The 15,117-nt window shown below is 47.4% G+C and overlaps 1 protein-coding gene across 3 annotated transcripts in view; it reads left to right on the top strand.

Annotated features, from left to right (window-relative positions):
* Nucleotides 1–15,117, top strand: part of BICDL1 (BICD family like cargo adaptor 1) — a 99,840-nt gene that overhangs the window by 75,296 nt on the left and 9,427 nt on the right. Inside the window, exons 5-8 of one of the 3 annotated variants that reach the window (XM_032602653.1) lie at nt 5,714–5,893; nt 6,484–6,702; nt 7,811–7,954; nt 13,771–13,901. In XM_032602653.1, the coding sequence (XP_032458544.1) occupies nt 5,714–5,893; nt 6,484–6,702; nt 7,811–7,954; nt 13,771–13,901 (674 nt within the window). The remainder of the gene's footprint in view (nt 1–5,713; nt 5,894–6,483; nt 6,703–7,810; nt 7,955–13,770; nt 13,902–15,117) is intronic. The other 2 variants (XM_032602655.1, XM_032602654.1) reach the window with 2 other exon arrangements.

Below are 15,117 nucleotides of genomic sequence, written 5' to 3'. Positions count from 1 at the left end.
AGGAGCAGTTTCACTGAGTTCTTTCTGGGCTGTTAACGTGACTGGAACGCCAGGAGTGCTGTTCTGCCTCCTGGGGTTTGTGAAACCTGCCGGAGATTTCAGAGGGATCCTGTGACTCTGTGCCTGGCTCACAATGCTCTCTGCTGCTGCTTCCCCAGGCTGATGCGTTTAGTTGGCTGGCACTGAACAGAAACCAAGAAGCTGCCCACTGAACACAGCAAGACTTATATCCTGATTCTGCCAGTTGTTAACAAAGGCCCAGGCTGACCCCTCTATGAGCCTAATTAGCCTCTTTTTTCTTCCTAAAGGAAATTGCTTCATGGCTATATTTGTACTTATTTGGGAACTGCCACCAGGCCTCAGCTGAATCCCAAAGCTCACACTTGACAGGAAACAACCCCCTAAACAAAACGATAATCACTCAGCCTCCCCAGAAATAGAGTGTAGCATCTGCTGCCGAGAAAGCTTTGCTGTGCTGGCCTAGGACCACTGGGGCCAGTGGCTAAGAATGCGCTGCTTCCCCTTGGGCATCCTCTGAGTGTGCCAGGGAGCGGAGTAGATTGCCATGGTGCCATTCGTGTGGAAGTGGTCAGCCAAGTATTCTCAAGTGCCAGGTGTGTCCCCACCCAAAGACCAGGCCTCAGAAGGCCCCACTGGGCTCAGCAGTTGGCTGTTGAGGAAAGCCCTCGGTTGGGGAGACCTCTTAGGCTAAGGAGACCTCTTAGGCTAAGGTCACTTGACACCATCAGTTGAATGGCCATCTGAGTAATTAACCTCTTTTAGGGCAAATTAACAGTTTTTCTCTCTCCATGCTTTTATTCCTTCAGCTCAGAACTTTGTATGAGTGGGGCCTCAGTAATTGTTGAATAGAAAATGATGCTGGCTAAAGCCTCACAGCAGTTTTCAAAACGGAAAGGAGTTTGTTCATATTTTAAGGTTGACGACGATAATAGCATGAACATCTGTATGCCACTTTACAGAGAACAGAGTGGTTTTGCATATATTCTAAAACTGAGGCTTAGAAAGATGAATCCTTTATCCTAAGAAGTGTAGTAAGTCCTTGGTAGAATCCAGAAGAGGACCCTCCTACCTGCTTTACCTGGTGCTCAATGATAGCTTCCAGTGTATCACTTGCCTCTGGAAGTCAGTGTTTCAGCATTTATTACCCCATCAGGCACTCTCCTGAGGGTTGCTGAGGTAGAGTTTGGAGAGGAGAAGGAAAAGAAGTACAGAAAAATGGGAAAATGGCCCTGCCTAAAACAAACTTCTAGTTCAGCATGAATTCACAAATGAAAAGTCCTTATTTCATATCAAGAATGGGAGACCTGGAGATGGGGAAGAGCCAGGACCAGTGTGGACCATGCGGTGCCTGGCTGGCACAGTGGGCTGTATGTTCTCTAGCAGCCAGAGTCCCCAGTCACACCATGTTCACATCCTCACCATCTGCACACTCGCTGTCTTCCAATTGGGCTTCTTCAAGAGTAAGAGCGTATCACTAGTGCAGGGCCTACATCAAGTCAGGGAGTTCCCACCTTGATTTGGAAAATCTGCATTTATGGGCTGAAGTCTCATCTTTCCGAACTATTTGTAATTTTTTTCCTTTTATTCATATAAAAATCTCCTTAAGGTGTTGCTAATTAGTTCTATGGATGAAATGGCCTGTACTGATACAGAAATAGAAATTTCAGCTCACTCAGGGAGTAGGTGAATGGTCCTAAATCAGACTTGTAAAATGTAGAGCTAGTGGCCTTGGAATGTATCTAATCCCATGATTTTAATCCTTTTCCTCAGACAAGGGATGAGAAGAAGGCTGAGCAGGCAGGGCAACAGGGCTGCCACAGGCAGAGTAGCCCCCTTTAATCTGGTTCACTGTGTAACTGGGGTTCTACTGTCAAACACAGATTTTTAAACCACTGATCAAATCCAACTCTGATTTTTTTTTCAGGCTGAGCAGGGATAAAAATTATTACTTATTGAGCACCCAGTAAATTTAAAAATCAGGCATTTTGCTGAACTCTTAATACCCAGTAAAGGATTTGTCCCTCTGAGGGCAACTTAACTGCCCTATTTCATACCAAGCTGAGCATCTTATAAATGTGTGCAGGGGCCTTGTCCCAATCAGTGGGTGGCTTTCATCAGCAGAGAATACAGGCCCTGCTTACTGTAGGGACCCAGGAAGCAAATGAACTGGAGTCTAGACCTCGCCCTGACTCTGGGTATGTACCATTAGGGAAATCACTTAACATCACACCATCTCAGTTCCTGCAATGTAAAATGGGGAGAGTGCCCCCACTTCTGCCAGCTTTAAGGGCATGAGTATTGAACTTAGTATACTCTCCAATCACAAGACATTTGGTGTCTTCCTTGTTCATACATATAAATACATTTGGTTTCATCTTTGTTTTATAAAGGGTGATATTTCTTATGTTAGAGGGTTCTTATATTTAATAGACTCTTCCTTGCTTTGGTTTGTTTTTTCTGAGTTTGGATCAATTATTGACCAGAGAGGGCAGACCTGTCCTGGTCTTTGTCTTTGCTGTTATAATTAATTAAGCACCTTTGAGTGTGCATGAGTAATTGAACTAATGTTGTCCAGTGACTAAGAACTTGTACTTGTCTGTGCTGAACTTCTCCTGCTGAGATGTATGTGGAGTTGTCTAGAAAATAATTGCAAAGCATTTTGTCAATTTAGTAAATGCCGTTTGTAATTGTGCCAAATGCTTCCTAGGCATATCTTAAAAAAAAAACCAAAACCTAATTTCTTCTTTCTGAGTTTCCTCAAAACCAAGGCTGGAGGAGTTCCCACTGGACCAGCAGGTATTGCTGATCCACTGGAACCATGCAGAGCAGGCTTGCCAATTCCTTTTTCGTTCTCCAAGCAGCCAGGCTCCAAACTCTTCCTAGTTAAGGCACATCCAGACCACTGGTGCCATTAGCAAATGTTCTCTGATACTGGACCAGCAGAAGAGAGGCTCCCAGGGCACCAAAATGATTGGCTGCGGGCTCTGCAAGGCAGCTTGCCCCATTCATGAGAACCACAGAGCTCTGAGTTGCCCACTGCCCCTTCGTCTCTGCATCTCTGCAGGAGCCATAAGCCCACCTGGATGACAGTCTGGAAAAGACAATACAGTGTTCACTCTTTTTAATGAACAGGGATGACCCAGAAATGCTATTTTATTAAAGGATAAAATAATTAAATTTAAATCCCCAGAAGTCCTTCTCCCATCCTCACCCCCAAAAATATATTTTAAAAGGAGGGTGGGCAGTCCACAAATACAAGAGTAGGAAACATTGCTCCTGTGCACGTGTAGTGTATGGACATGTGCGTAGCAGTTAGCAAGCAGACTGATTCTGCAGTTAGGACATGTGCATAGCAGTTAGCAAGCAGACTGATTCTGCAGTTAGGACATGTGCATAGCAGTTAGCAAGCAGACTGATTCTGCAGTTAGGACATGTGCATAGCAGTTAGCAAGCAGACTGATTCTGCAGTTAGGACATGTGCATAGCAGTTAGCAAGCAGACTGATTCTGCAGTTAGGACATGTGCGTAGCAGTTAGCAAGCAGACTGATTCTGCAGTTAGGACATGTGCGTAGCAGTTAGCAAGCAGACTGATTCTGCAGTTAGGACATGTGCGTAGCAGTTAGCAAGCAGACTGATTCTGCAGTTAGGACATGTGCGTAGCAGTTAGCAAGCAGACTGATTCTGCAGTTAGGACATGTGCGTAGCAGTTAGCAAGCAGACTGATTCTGCAGTTAGGACATGTGCGTAGCAGTTAGCAAGCAGACTGATTCTGCAATTAGGACATGTGCATAGCAGTTAGCAAGCAGACTGATTCTGCAGTTAGGGTCTGTTGTGCTAAAAGTAAGTGTAGTGATGGAGTATATTAGTAAGAGTGTGGCATATAGCAGCCACAGGAGGGTCTCCCCTTACATTCAGCAGTAACAACCCACCAGGTAGCAGTGCCCTGTTTGGACTCCACAGGGAAGGAGCCACAAGAGAATGTAGAGAAGGGTGAAGTAGTGGCAGCGAAAGAGAGGGAAGGAGCCCTGGCCCGTAGGTCTTGATGCCTGCGTTGCTGTCCCCTCTCTACCACTGGTGTCGCTCTCCTCCTCTGAGCTTCTAGTGCTATGTAAGGCCCCTCCCAGGCCTAGGGCCTTATCTGTAAACCATGAGGTATGACACAAAGTAGGGAGAGACTGCTTTTCCCATGGGTTTGCGAACTCTTGGTATTACTGCCCAGATGTTATTCCAGATCCCACCCCTAGCTCCTTTCCAAACAACCCTTTTCCTCTTAACTTTTTCATTAAAGTACAACATGCATATAGTAAAGCATACAGATCATAAGTGGATAGCCCGTTGAAGTTTTATATATACCTGTGTGAACACCATCCACGTCAAGACATAGCCCATTATCAGCACGCACAAGTCTTCCTCCTGCCCCCTCCCAGTCAATATGCTAACACTTCCTCAAAAGCAAACTTCTATTCTGACTTTCATCTCTTTTATCTCAATGAAGTTTTGGAACTTTTTATAAATAGAATCATACATTATATATTGTTTTGTGTCTGGTTTTTGCTGAACATCATGTCTAAGAAATTCATCCATGTTGTGGCATAAAGTAGCAGTATGTTCTTTTTTTCACTGCTGTGTAGTATTCCAGCATGTGAATATATCCATTCTATCTTTATTGGTGTTTAGATTGTTTCCCATCTGTGGCTTTTATGAATAATGCTGCTATGAACATCCTGTTTGTCTTTCATCTGCATTTTCAGTCATTTATTACTGGGTCTGCACCTAAGAGTGGAACAGCTGGATCATAGGATAGAACAGCTGGATCATAGAATAGTAGGACAGATCTGCATTTCACTCATTAGAAACTGCCAAACAGTTTTCCACAGTGGTGGTTTATCTTCCATTTCCACCAGAAATGAGAGTCCCAGTTATTTTACATCCTCATCAGAGCTTGATATTATTATTCTGTTACTATTATTTATTTTAGCCATTCTGGTGAGAGTGTAATGGTGCCTTACTTTGTATGCCTGTATGTTTGCGTGTTGAACATTTTATTCTGGAGAATTTCAGATGAACTCAAAAACAGAATAAGACAGTGACATCCCACGTAACCCATTGTCCAGCTCTACAAACGGTCCATTCCTGGCCAGTCCCACCCTATCTTCATTACATCCATTTGCTCCCCTCTCATTTTGAAGTAAATCCCAGAATTTTTATAATTTCATCTGTAAATAAAGAATACCTCTAAATAAGAACATAAAAAAATATAACCACAGGACTAGTACACCTAGAAACTTCAGCAATATTTCCTTTAATATCATCAAATATCTAGTCAGTGTTCAAATTTTCAATTGTCTTATAAATGTCATTGTTTTTCACGTTTTTCATTTGAATCAAGATACAAATTAAAATATGCCCACATGTGGCAGTTGGCTGATACGTTTCTTAAGTCTCTTAATCTATAGGTTCCCCCTTTATCTTTCTTTTTTTTTTTCTTGAAATTTATTTGTTGAAGAAACTGAGCTATTTGTCCTATAGAATTTCCCAAATCTGGATTTTGCTGACTGCATCCCCTTAACATTCCCTCCTCTGTATTTTTCTGTAAACTGGTAGCAGGATCTAAAAGCATGACTGGGTTCAGGGTCAGTTTTTCTGTTTGGGTTCAGCCCGCCTCACCACCATTTGCTGTCTCTCTGAAAGCTGCATCAGAGCCAGCTGGAGCTCCAGGAGGTACGGCTCTCCTACCGACAGCTGCAGGTGAAGGTGGAGGAGCTCACTGAGGAGAGGAGTCTGCAGAGCTCTGCAGCCACCAGCACGTCCCTCCTGTCTGAAATAGAGCAGAGCATGGAGGCCGAGGAGCTGGAGCAGGAGAGAGAGCAGGTGCTGGCATCGCCACCGCTGTGGCACGTGAGGTTGCCCAGGGATCCTGGGGCAGACCCTGGCCTTTGAGAGCCCGTCGGCCATCCCTGTCACCCCGTGCCTGCTGTTTAGTTTCAGCCTGGCAGGGGCCCGTGGTCTGCACTTGTGCAAGCCCCTAGGCCTGCTGGCTGGAGCTGTCACGAAGCAGTGCCTCTTAGGAAATGCTTGTTGACTAATATCAGCCTCATACCTCTTGTATTGACAGGGTTTTAGAACATTCGTGATCCATCCAATTAGCTTCTTTTCATTCTACTCATAACCACTCATTCCCCCAAACATGCGCTGACTTCCACCAAAATAACAGACTATATAAAGATGTGCTTTATGTGCAAATGGGAGGGGCTTGAGGACAGGGAAAATAAGAATTGGGACTCTGTATAGGTGTACTGGGCCCAGAATAAGTATCAGTATTTCTTGGGACAGGTGATTAAAAAAAAAAAAAAAACAAAACTTTCCCTATAACTAGTATCTTGGATTCATACACTAGAAGAAGATGGCTGGTGGCAGTCTTCTCTAGAATCCATAATCAGGAATAATTCTTTGTGGGGCAGCTGAGACTGCAGCTCTGGGAAGCCTACTGCCAGGTTCGCTATCTCTGCTCACACCTTCGAGGAAATGACAGCGCTGACTCGGCCGTCTCCACGGACTCCTCAATGGACGAGTCTTCAGAAACGTCGTCTGCCAAGGATGTACCAGCAGGCAGCTTGCGCACTGCTCTCAGCGAGCTCAAGAGACTGATACAGAGCATTGTGGATGGCATGGAGCCCACGGTAAGAGGCCAAGCTGAGAGCTCCTTGCTCCACAGAACCTGGCTGGTGGGAGGTTGAAACCAAATGCAGAGGGTGAGGTTAACCCTAGAACTGGAACCTTATAACGTCTGCAAGAATTTCTTCTGAGCCCTCGTGTGAGAGCACTGAACACTGGGGAGCAGGCAGAGGGCCCGATGCTGGGTATGGAAGACTCCAGAGTCCCTTCCTGCAGGCACGGGATGCAGAGGAGGCCTCCCTCCATACGGTTACGTGCAGGCCACGGGGACCTCGAGTGCGAGGGCTTTCCTGGGAGGCTTTGACTGTAGAAATTTGCATCGCGGTAAAAACTGCAAGCTACTTTTCTGTAGTCCCTTGGTCCTGGTGGTGGAGTTAGCTGTGAACAAGCAAACTTAAAAGATCTGAAGCTTCTCTGCTTGAAGGCTAGAAGTGAGCACGGAAAGTTGGGATGATCAACAACAAGGGCCTTTTAGAATTCCAGACGTGGCTCCTGTTGTGGAGGAGAGGAACATTCCCACAGGCTTCCCAGGCACACGGGCATTTCTTACAGCTTCATGTCAGATTTCTGCCAGGCTTACTCTCCATTCACCACCCCAGCTCTCGGGTTGTTGTTTTTCTTCAGGTTTCCTCCTCCTACAGAATGGTTGCATCTCTCTACCCATATGAGGTGAAGTAAGGTGAAAGGGTGGTTGTCCTTACCTGAACATGCTGTGTTGATTTGTGGAACGTACTGTAGTGTGGAGGCCGGGTCAGTGTGGGAAAGGGAGCTGTCAGAGTGAGGTGTGCTGTTGGCTCCACACAATTTCCCTTCCCCGAAACCTGAAACAAAATAAATGTCTAGTTGTTGTTGGCACGTTGAAATTGAGCAAGAGAATCTCTCTCCTCTAACCCTCTATTTCTTCCCTCCTCTGCCTCTCTTTTTCTCCTCTCTCCCCCTCATCCCCCCTCTATCTTGTGTTTCCCCAAACCGAACCATCTCTCTGCTCCCCTCCCCATTGCTCCCCTTTCCTCTTTCTCTCTCCCTTCTGCATCTCTCCTACTAACCATCTCTCCACTCCCCTCCACTCTCACCACCTCTCTGGTTGGCCGGCTCTCTCTCTCTTGCTGTCAGAGCTCCCGGAGAATTGATGATGACTCCTTAGAAGAACAGATAAGGCAGACCAGTGAGGATTCGAGAGCCCTAAGGGAACTCATGGAGGGAGAGAGGGGTAAACTGAGGCAAAGCCTAGAAGAGCTGCAGCGGCTCCACAGTCAGGTGAGCACCCCCATCCTCACCCCAGCGCAGGATGTGCACGTGTCCCCAGCTCCCTCAGGACCCCTGTGAGTTTCCCTCTCCCACGTCTTTTTGAGAAGCAGTTCTCCTCTGACAGATCTCAGGGGCGGTGACCTAAAGTTGAGGTGAACTGGGTGTCTTCAAGAAAAGAAGCCTGGGACTTCCCTGGTGGTCCAGTGGTTAAGACTCCGCACTCCCATTGTAGGGGGCCTGGGTTCGATCCCTGGTCAGGGAACTGAGATCCCACATGCTGCGTGGCCACGAAGAAGACAGTCCTCTGGTTTAGGCCAAAGTGAAATTGTCAGGGATAAGAATAGCTTGACCCTCCATTTCCTCCAGCGACACACTGCCCTCTACAGAGCCCAGATAATTGGGTGGATTCTGACAGTTTAAAGTGCCATAGCTCCCAGGAAGCTTATTGATGGTTTTCCAGCAGCTTCTGAGCAGGGAAGTTTGCAAACCGAGGAACAATTGATCTTTGCAGGCCTGTTCTCCCTTTGTAAGTGCCGTCACCTCTGCCAGCCTGTTTTTCAGCTTTAGAGGCACTTACTGCTGCTCTCAGTGTTCCTCTCCTGTTTGATCATGATCTCATCTCTTAAGAACACTGGAGAAGGACATCTATATTCTGATCTGAAAAGTTTTAAAGGACTTAGGAGCAGCCCCACCCAAAAAGGAGCTTCTAAAATCTATCCTAGGAGATAAATAAACACTCTTCCCTTTGGTGTCACGTGTGGAGGTTCTGTCCCACTTGTGGGGGACACCAGACAGGTACCATTTTAAACCCTGCCCCCTTCTTTCCTTGTCCAAAGCTAGTCATCCCTTCCTGCTACAGGAAGAGATTGCTGAGAGATGGAATTTAAGCTTGGCTTTCACTTCAGTCAGTATTTCTTAAATTTAAAGGAACTTACAGAAATAAACTCCTGCCTTTTTTTGGTTGTACCCATTAGACTTTCTAGTATTATTCTCTTGGAAGATATTGCACCCCCAGCCATTACTGCTCTCTTCTTCTTGTGAATGACCAGATAAGGAGGACAGGAAGATGCTCCTGAAAGCTGTATTTTGTTCCTGGCCAACCCCTGGGAAGTAGGGTTGGGCAGCCAAAGACATTCTTGTGCCTAAAACCTAAGACCCTCAGGTGGTCGTTCGTTTGGCTGGGGTGGGGTGGGGGAGTGTCACACCTTCCAAACTTGAAGAATAAAATGCAAGAGAAAGCAGATATAAGAGTTCTTTGGATTAATAAAAGTCGCTTTGTTGCTTCTCTGAATTAGAAAACTGGAAACCCGAGAGGGCATTATTGGGTTCAGAAACATTAGCAAGGTGGAGGTTGCTGAGAGTCTGCTATGGAACTATTTAGGAGACCATCTCTACCAGGGAATTTCCTTAAAAGTTTAACTGATAACTGGTTTAGGTCAATTCCTGTGGATTCCCTTTCAAAAAACCTCATCAAGCAGATGGTTACGCTTGGTCCCAAATAGGATATAGAATTGGGCCTCTGCCAGGGGTCATCTCTTCCTTAGTCAAAGCTGCAAAGCTCTTAGCCAAGCCGTCCCTTGGGAGTAACATTGACTTCCCAGGGCAGTGGATGGGATGCGGGTTGAGTTACCACGACAGTGGAAATGGCAGCCATCATGGCGGGCAGAGGTGCCTAGTGCAGTTAGCTCAGCGCAAGCCTGTGCTGCCCGAGACCTCGAGAGGCGCTGGGTGGATGTGACAAGGCCTCTGCACTCCAGGGCCTCTCGCTATCATGAGGGGAGTCAGGCCAATTTTGTACCCTTTGGGGAGCAGGGCCTAGACAAGGTGGCGTGTGACCGAGGTTCCAGCAAACGGATCCTAGACCATGGTCTGACCTCACCCATGATCCAGCCTCCACTCCCACTGCTTTCTTTTCTCTCCTGGAAACTAGGCCAGAGGTAAAAGGTATGGGGCCTGGAAGGTGAAGTGCCTGCAATACCCCACCCCATCAGAGGCCTTCTCAAATTTTAAAATAAAAGAGAGCCCAGGTTTAATTTAATTGATAATTACTTGTTTGAGGCAGAAACCCATAGCCAGACCTGAAGACTTGCCTCCTGCCCTCTTGATGGCCATGGAGAGCTCCCTGCCCACCCATTCAGCCTTTTCTCCCCCATCCCTGCAGCTCTCCAGTGAGCGCTGCCCGTGGGGTCTGGAGCTGCTGCCGGGAGCCAGGGAGGACCTGCAGAGCAATATGAAAAGTAGTTATTCTTGGCTCCTCGCCAATTCCCAGGCCAATAAGCCAGGTCATGGGAGGCACAGTAAGAAACACAGTCCCCAACCCGGTCATTTGGCTCCTTTATGCTTGACTGAAGCACATGCCAGTTACTGCAGGGACATGAAAACTCTGGGGAGTGTGTGCTGGGAGCAGTTGAGGCCCTTACTAATGAGATCTCGGTGACCCCTCCTCTAAAATCTCAGCAGGTTCTCTCTCCTCCATCCTCCTAGCCACTGTCCCATTTCAGACCTTCATTCTTTCACACCCTGCCTTTGGTCCTCACTTCCCAGCTGATTGCCTTCCCCCAGCCCAGTCACCCTTCCATATGATATGGATCCATCTTTCTGAAGCACAACTTGAACATGGGACACCGCTTGCACGTTCTAGATTGACTTCCCATCATCGAGTAATGGGAAGCCTCCAGCCCTCTTGGCACCACGGTCTGGCTGCATCCAGCCATCCAGCCTCCATTTCTGTTGTTTCCATCTCACCTCCTTAGCTTTAGCAGAATTGAATGTAGGCTACAGATGGGCGTGGCACAGGCTGCCCTTATGTTCCCACATCTGGGTCTTTTCTTCCGCTCTCTCTGCCTGGAAGACTCTCCCCCATCACCTGCACATACAGCCCAGCCCTACTCATCCTTCAAGTTCCTGATCAGGTTTCACTTCCTCCTCAAAACTCTCTTGCTTCCCTTCCTCAGGGAGCCCCCTGGCCCTGCCTTGTCCTGGTTACGCTCACTCCCATCTCATCCTCCCAGGCCAGCCTTAGACCCCCCGCAAGAACAAGCTCAAGGTCTGACGTACTTCTGTCTTCTCCTAAAGCGTCTAGTGCAGCACCTTTCTTAGAGCAGGCATGCTCTTGAGGCAGAAAAGTAGTTTGAGGCAGAAACCCATAGCCAGACCTGAAGACTTGCCTCCTGCCCTCTTGATGGCCAGAGCACCAGGGAATGTATTGTCAGCCCTGGATATATGACTTCAGGATGTTTCCTTTGATGCTATTCAATCTCGAGGACTCCCACCTTAATGGGGAAAAGTGGATTTAGGGGTGGCTGTAACGTAAGTCAGCAGATAAACAAACCCAGTGGGTCCTCATGACAACTGGAAGGTCTATATGGGGGGAGGGGGGGAGGCACTTACACCTTGAGCGGGGCCCTTGATGTTATTTATTTTGTTTGATCCTCACAACAACTTGATGGTGGGGAATTGTTCTTTTTTTTTTTTTTTTTTTTTTTTTTTGCGGTACGCGGGCCTCTCACTGTTGTAGCCTCTCCCGTTGCGGAGCAACAGGCTCCGGACGCGCAGGCTCAGGGGCCATGGCTCACGGGCCTAGCCTCTCTGTGGCATGTGAGATCTTCCCGGACCAGGGCACGAACCCGTGTCCCCTGCATCGGCAGGCGGACTCAACCACTGCGCCACCAGGGAAGCCCAGAATAGTTCTTTTTATTCCTGCTTTTCATGGAACTTATGTGCAGCTCAGAGAGGATAAGTCCTTTGTCACTCCTAAGCTGGCAGTCTCTACCTTGATCAGGTTTTCCAGGCCAAAGCAAAAAGTTCTTGTGGAGTTTTGTCTGGAGCACATTAAATGTTGGCATTTCCTGCCTAGCATGTAGTTCTATCTGTCACTCACTCAGCTGGCAGAACACCTGGCTGTCCCACAGCTGGCCTGAGGCCACATCAGGACTCATTTGGTCTGAGGAGGGCTGGCTCTTTCTGCCAGGTGCTTTCTGGGTCTTGAGTTCTGGCCTACCAGGCTGCGGAACCTGCTAAGAATAGGGTGAGGCTGGGCTTCTCACCTGTTGCCTCATCTGCCTCAAGGCTCATTGCACCTGCATGCCCTGGCCTGTGCAGTTGCCCAGCCTGTTCTTCCCTAAGGCTTCTCACCCAGCTCACTGGAGCTGTCCCTGCCATGAAAGCACAGAGCACCAGGTACATTCCCTACCACGCACCTTAGAGTACAAAATCCATTGCCCATAGCGACAACAAATTGTCCTGTATACCTCTTCATTATTGGGTGTCCTCTGATTTGCTCCTCAGTGGCTGCTACCCCAGGAGCTGGCAACTGTGTTGCCTCAGCTTGGGGGGGGTCCAAAGTACCTCCAGGGAAACTTGCTCTTTGGTCTTAGTCCTGGGGCCTTTGCTCAGCTTCATTGTCTAAAGATGATCAGACCTGGGCCTTGAAGAGCAGAGGAGTGTACAGAAGGTGATGTCTGTCCCCTTGTGGGAGGGAAAGACCTATATGGATGGATCTCCCCTTGGAAAGATGTAAAAGTATGTGTAATATTTAATAAGAGGGCAGGGTCAGGCATCCTGACTCTAGTCTGATCCTATCAACTGAGACGAAGGGCTCCCCGCCTTCCATTCATTCAACAAATATTTATTGAAAGCTCTACCAGGCAGGGTTTCTGGTTGCAGACAACTGAAACTCGCTCTGCTTAACTTAAGCAGAAAGAGAATATATTGGAATTAAATCTGAAATCTTACAGAATCAACAGGAAGGCTGGAGAACTGAGCGCCAAAACAGGAAGCCATGGGGAGTGGGGCAACAAATCCATTTGTTGTCCATGTACTAACTTCCCAGTGGCCGATGGCTTTGCTGTACCCTCAAGAGCTGCAGCCCCAGGTGGGGGACCAAGGCACCTAGGAAAGGATGTCTCTTCTTTTGGCTTCCTTAGTGGGAGGGCATGCTCTGCCTCCTACCAAGGTCCATGCAGCCAGGAATGCCCCAGATAGGAAGGGATTTTGGATACTGACTAGCCCAAAAATGACAGCTGTCTACTGCACAAGCATTTGGGATTAAGCATTGTATGCACTCAGGCTCTGAGACACACAGATAGATAGGGCACACTTCTCGCATGGCAGAGCTCAAGGTATTCAAGGGGTTACTCTGTACAGTGGGTGGGTTAAGCTGTGGTCACTGAGGGAGCCCCTAGGAGGGGCATCTCACCACCAAAGGTTGACTGCCAGTGAATGGGCTCTAGTGCCATTCACTGAGGCATGGACGACAGAAAAGATAACAGGCTTGAAGTGAAAGGTGATGACATCATTTTTCTGTCTAAATTCCATGTAGCTTTGACCTGGGGAGCTGAAGGAAGAAGGTGAAAGAGCCAGGCTGCGTCAAGTGCTGTCACAGAAATGGGAGCCAGGTTCCAGGCTTTGGGACCAGCCAGGGGCCTGTGAAACACAGGGCATTGTTCCATGTTGAGTGGAAGATGGCTAGAAACAAAACTTGAGTCCCTACCCCCAAAAATGTGTTTCAGTGCCCTGATGCGTGTGTGGCCTTCACTCATTAGGTCCCTGAGAGTGCCTTGAAATGAAGGAGGTGCCGTGCTCTGTACAACAGGGATCTGGCCCCAGGGCTGCAGTCCAGGGCTGAGCTCTTCCCTGGCCACTGAGCTGCAGCCTAGCATGAGGCCTCCTCTCTCCTGGAGCAGGGGGCAGCAGGAAGTCACCAGCCTGCCCTGCATGTAGGCCCTGAGCCTGCCTGGGCCTTGTTCTTTCCTCCCTCTTGGAGGGAAACACCCCAGGCCGGCAGCAGTGGTATCATCACGTTTATCCCCTTCGTCTCTCATTAGGTGACACTGCTGAGTGTGGAGATGACTGCATTGAAGGAGGAGAGAGACCGACTCAGAACGACATCTGAGGACAAGGAACCAAAGGAGCAGCTTCAGAAGGCCATCAGGGACCGGGATGAGGCCATCGCAAAGTGAGTGGGCACCACTTGTTTAACTGAAAGTAACATGAGTATGTGCTCAATTTTAAAAGTTAAATCATACAGAAGAATACAAAACTGAAAGTGAGAGTTTCCCCGCTACCCGCCCTCACTCCTAATCCCATTCTTCTTCACAGACACTACTGTTAAAAGTCAGGTGTGCATTTTTTGCAGCTTTTTTCCCTATGCATATACAGGTGTACAATATACTTTTTGCAGATTTCTTTAAAAACATCAGTGAGATGTTGCTCCACATGTCTTGTGTTTTTGTTTCCACTTATATCTTAGAGAGCTTTCCAATATCATTATATACCTCAACTTTCTAATTTTTAGGTTAGTTTTTTGGTTGTTTTTGTTTGTTTTATTTATCATTATAGACATCTTCAAGCATACACAGAAGTGAAAAACATAAGATGAATTCCGACCTATGTACCTCTGAGTTTCAACACTAACCAGCATATGGCCAGTGTTGTTTCATCTATAGCCACCCACTTCTTCCACCTCCCCTCTGGACCACGTTAAGGCAGATCACAAGACATTGTGTCATCTCACCCATAAACACTTTCACATAAATCTCTATCAGAAAAAGATTCTTTTTGTAAAACACACACCAGAATTATCACACGTAAAAAAGCTTAAAACAATTTCTTAATATCATCTGGTATCCAGTGTTCAAATTTCCCCAGTTGTCCCATAAATTTATTTTTAAAAGAATATTTATTTGGCTGTGCCAGGTCTTAGTTGTGGCACTAGTGATCTTCGTTGCCATGTGCAGGATCTTCAGTTGCGGCATGTGGGATCTTTAGTTGTGGCATGTGGGATCTTTAGTTGCAGCATGTGGAATCTAGTTCCCTGACCAGGGATCGAATCCAGGCCCCCTGCATTGGGAACGTGGAGTCTTTAGCCACTGGACCACCAGGGAAGTCCCATAAATGTCTTTTTATAATTGATAAGTATCAGACTCCAAAGTCCACATACTCTGTTTACTTGTTATGTCCCAAAAGTCTGTAACACTTCCCCTTCCGTCTTTTTTTTTTTCCAATTTGCATTTAGTGAAGAAATTGGATCTTTTTTTTTTTTTTTTTTTTTTTTTTTTGCGGTACGCGGGCCTCTCACTGTCGTGGCCTCTCCCGCCGCGGAGCACAGGCTCCGGACGCGCAGGCTCACTGGCCATGGCTCACGGGCCCAGCCGCTCCGCGGCATGTGGAAT

Source organism: Phocoena sinus, chromosome 14, assembly GCF_008692025.1.
Source record: "Phocoena sinus isolate mPhoSin1 chromosome 14, mPhoSin1.pri, whole genome shotgun sequence".
NCBI classification, from domain to species: domain Eukaryota; kingdom Metazoa; phylum Chordata; class Mammalia; order Artiodactyla; family Phocoenidae; genus Phocoena; species Phocoena sinus.
The sequence above is the reverse complement of the archived record's forward strand: the minus strand, read 5'-3'. Positions and strand labels throughout refer to the sequence as shown.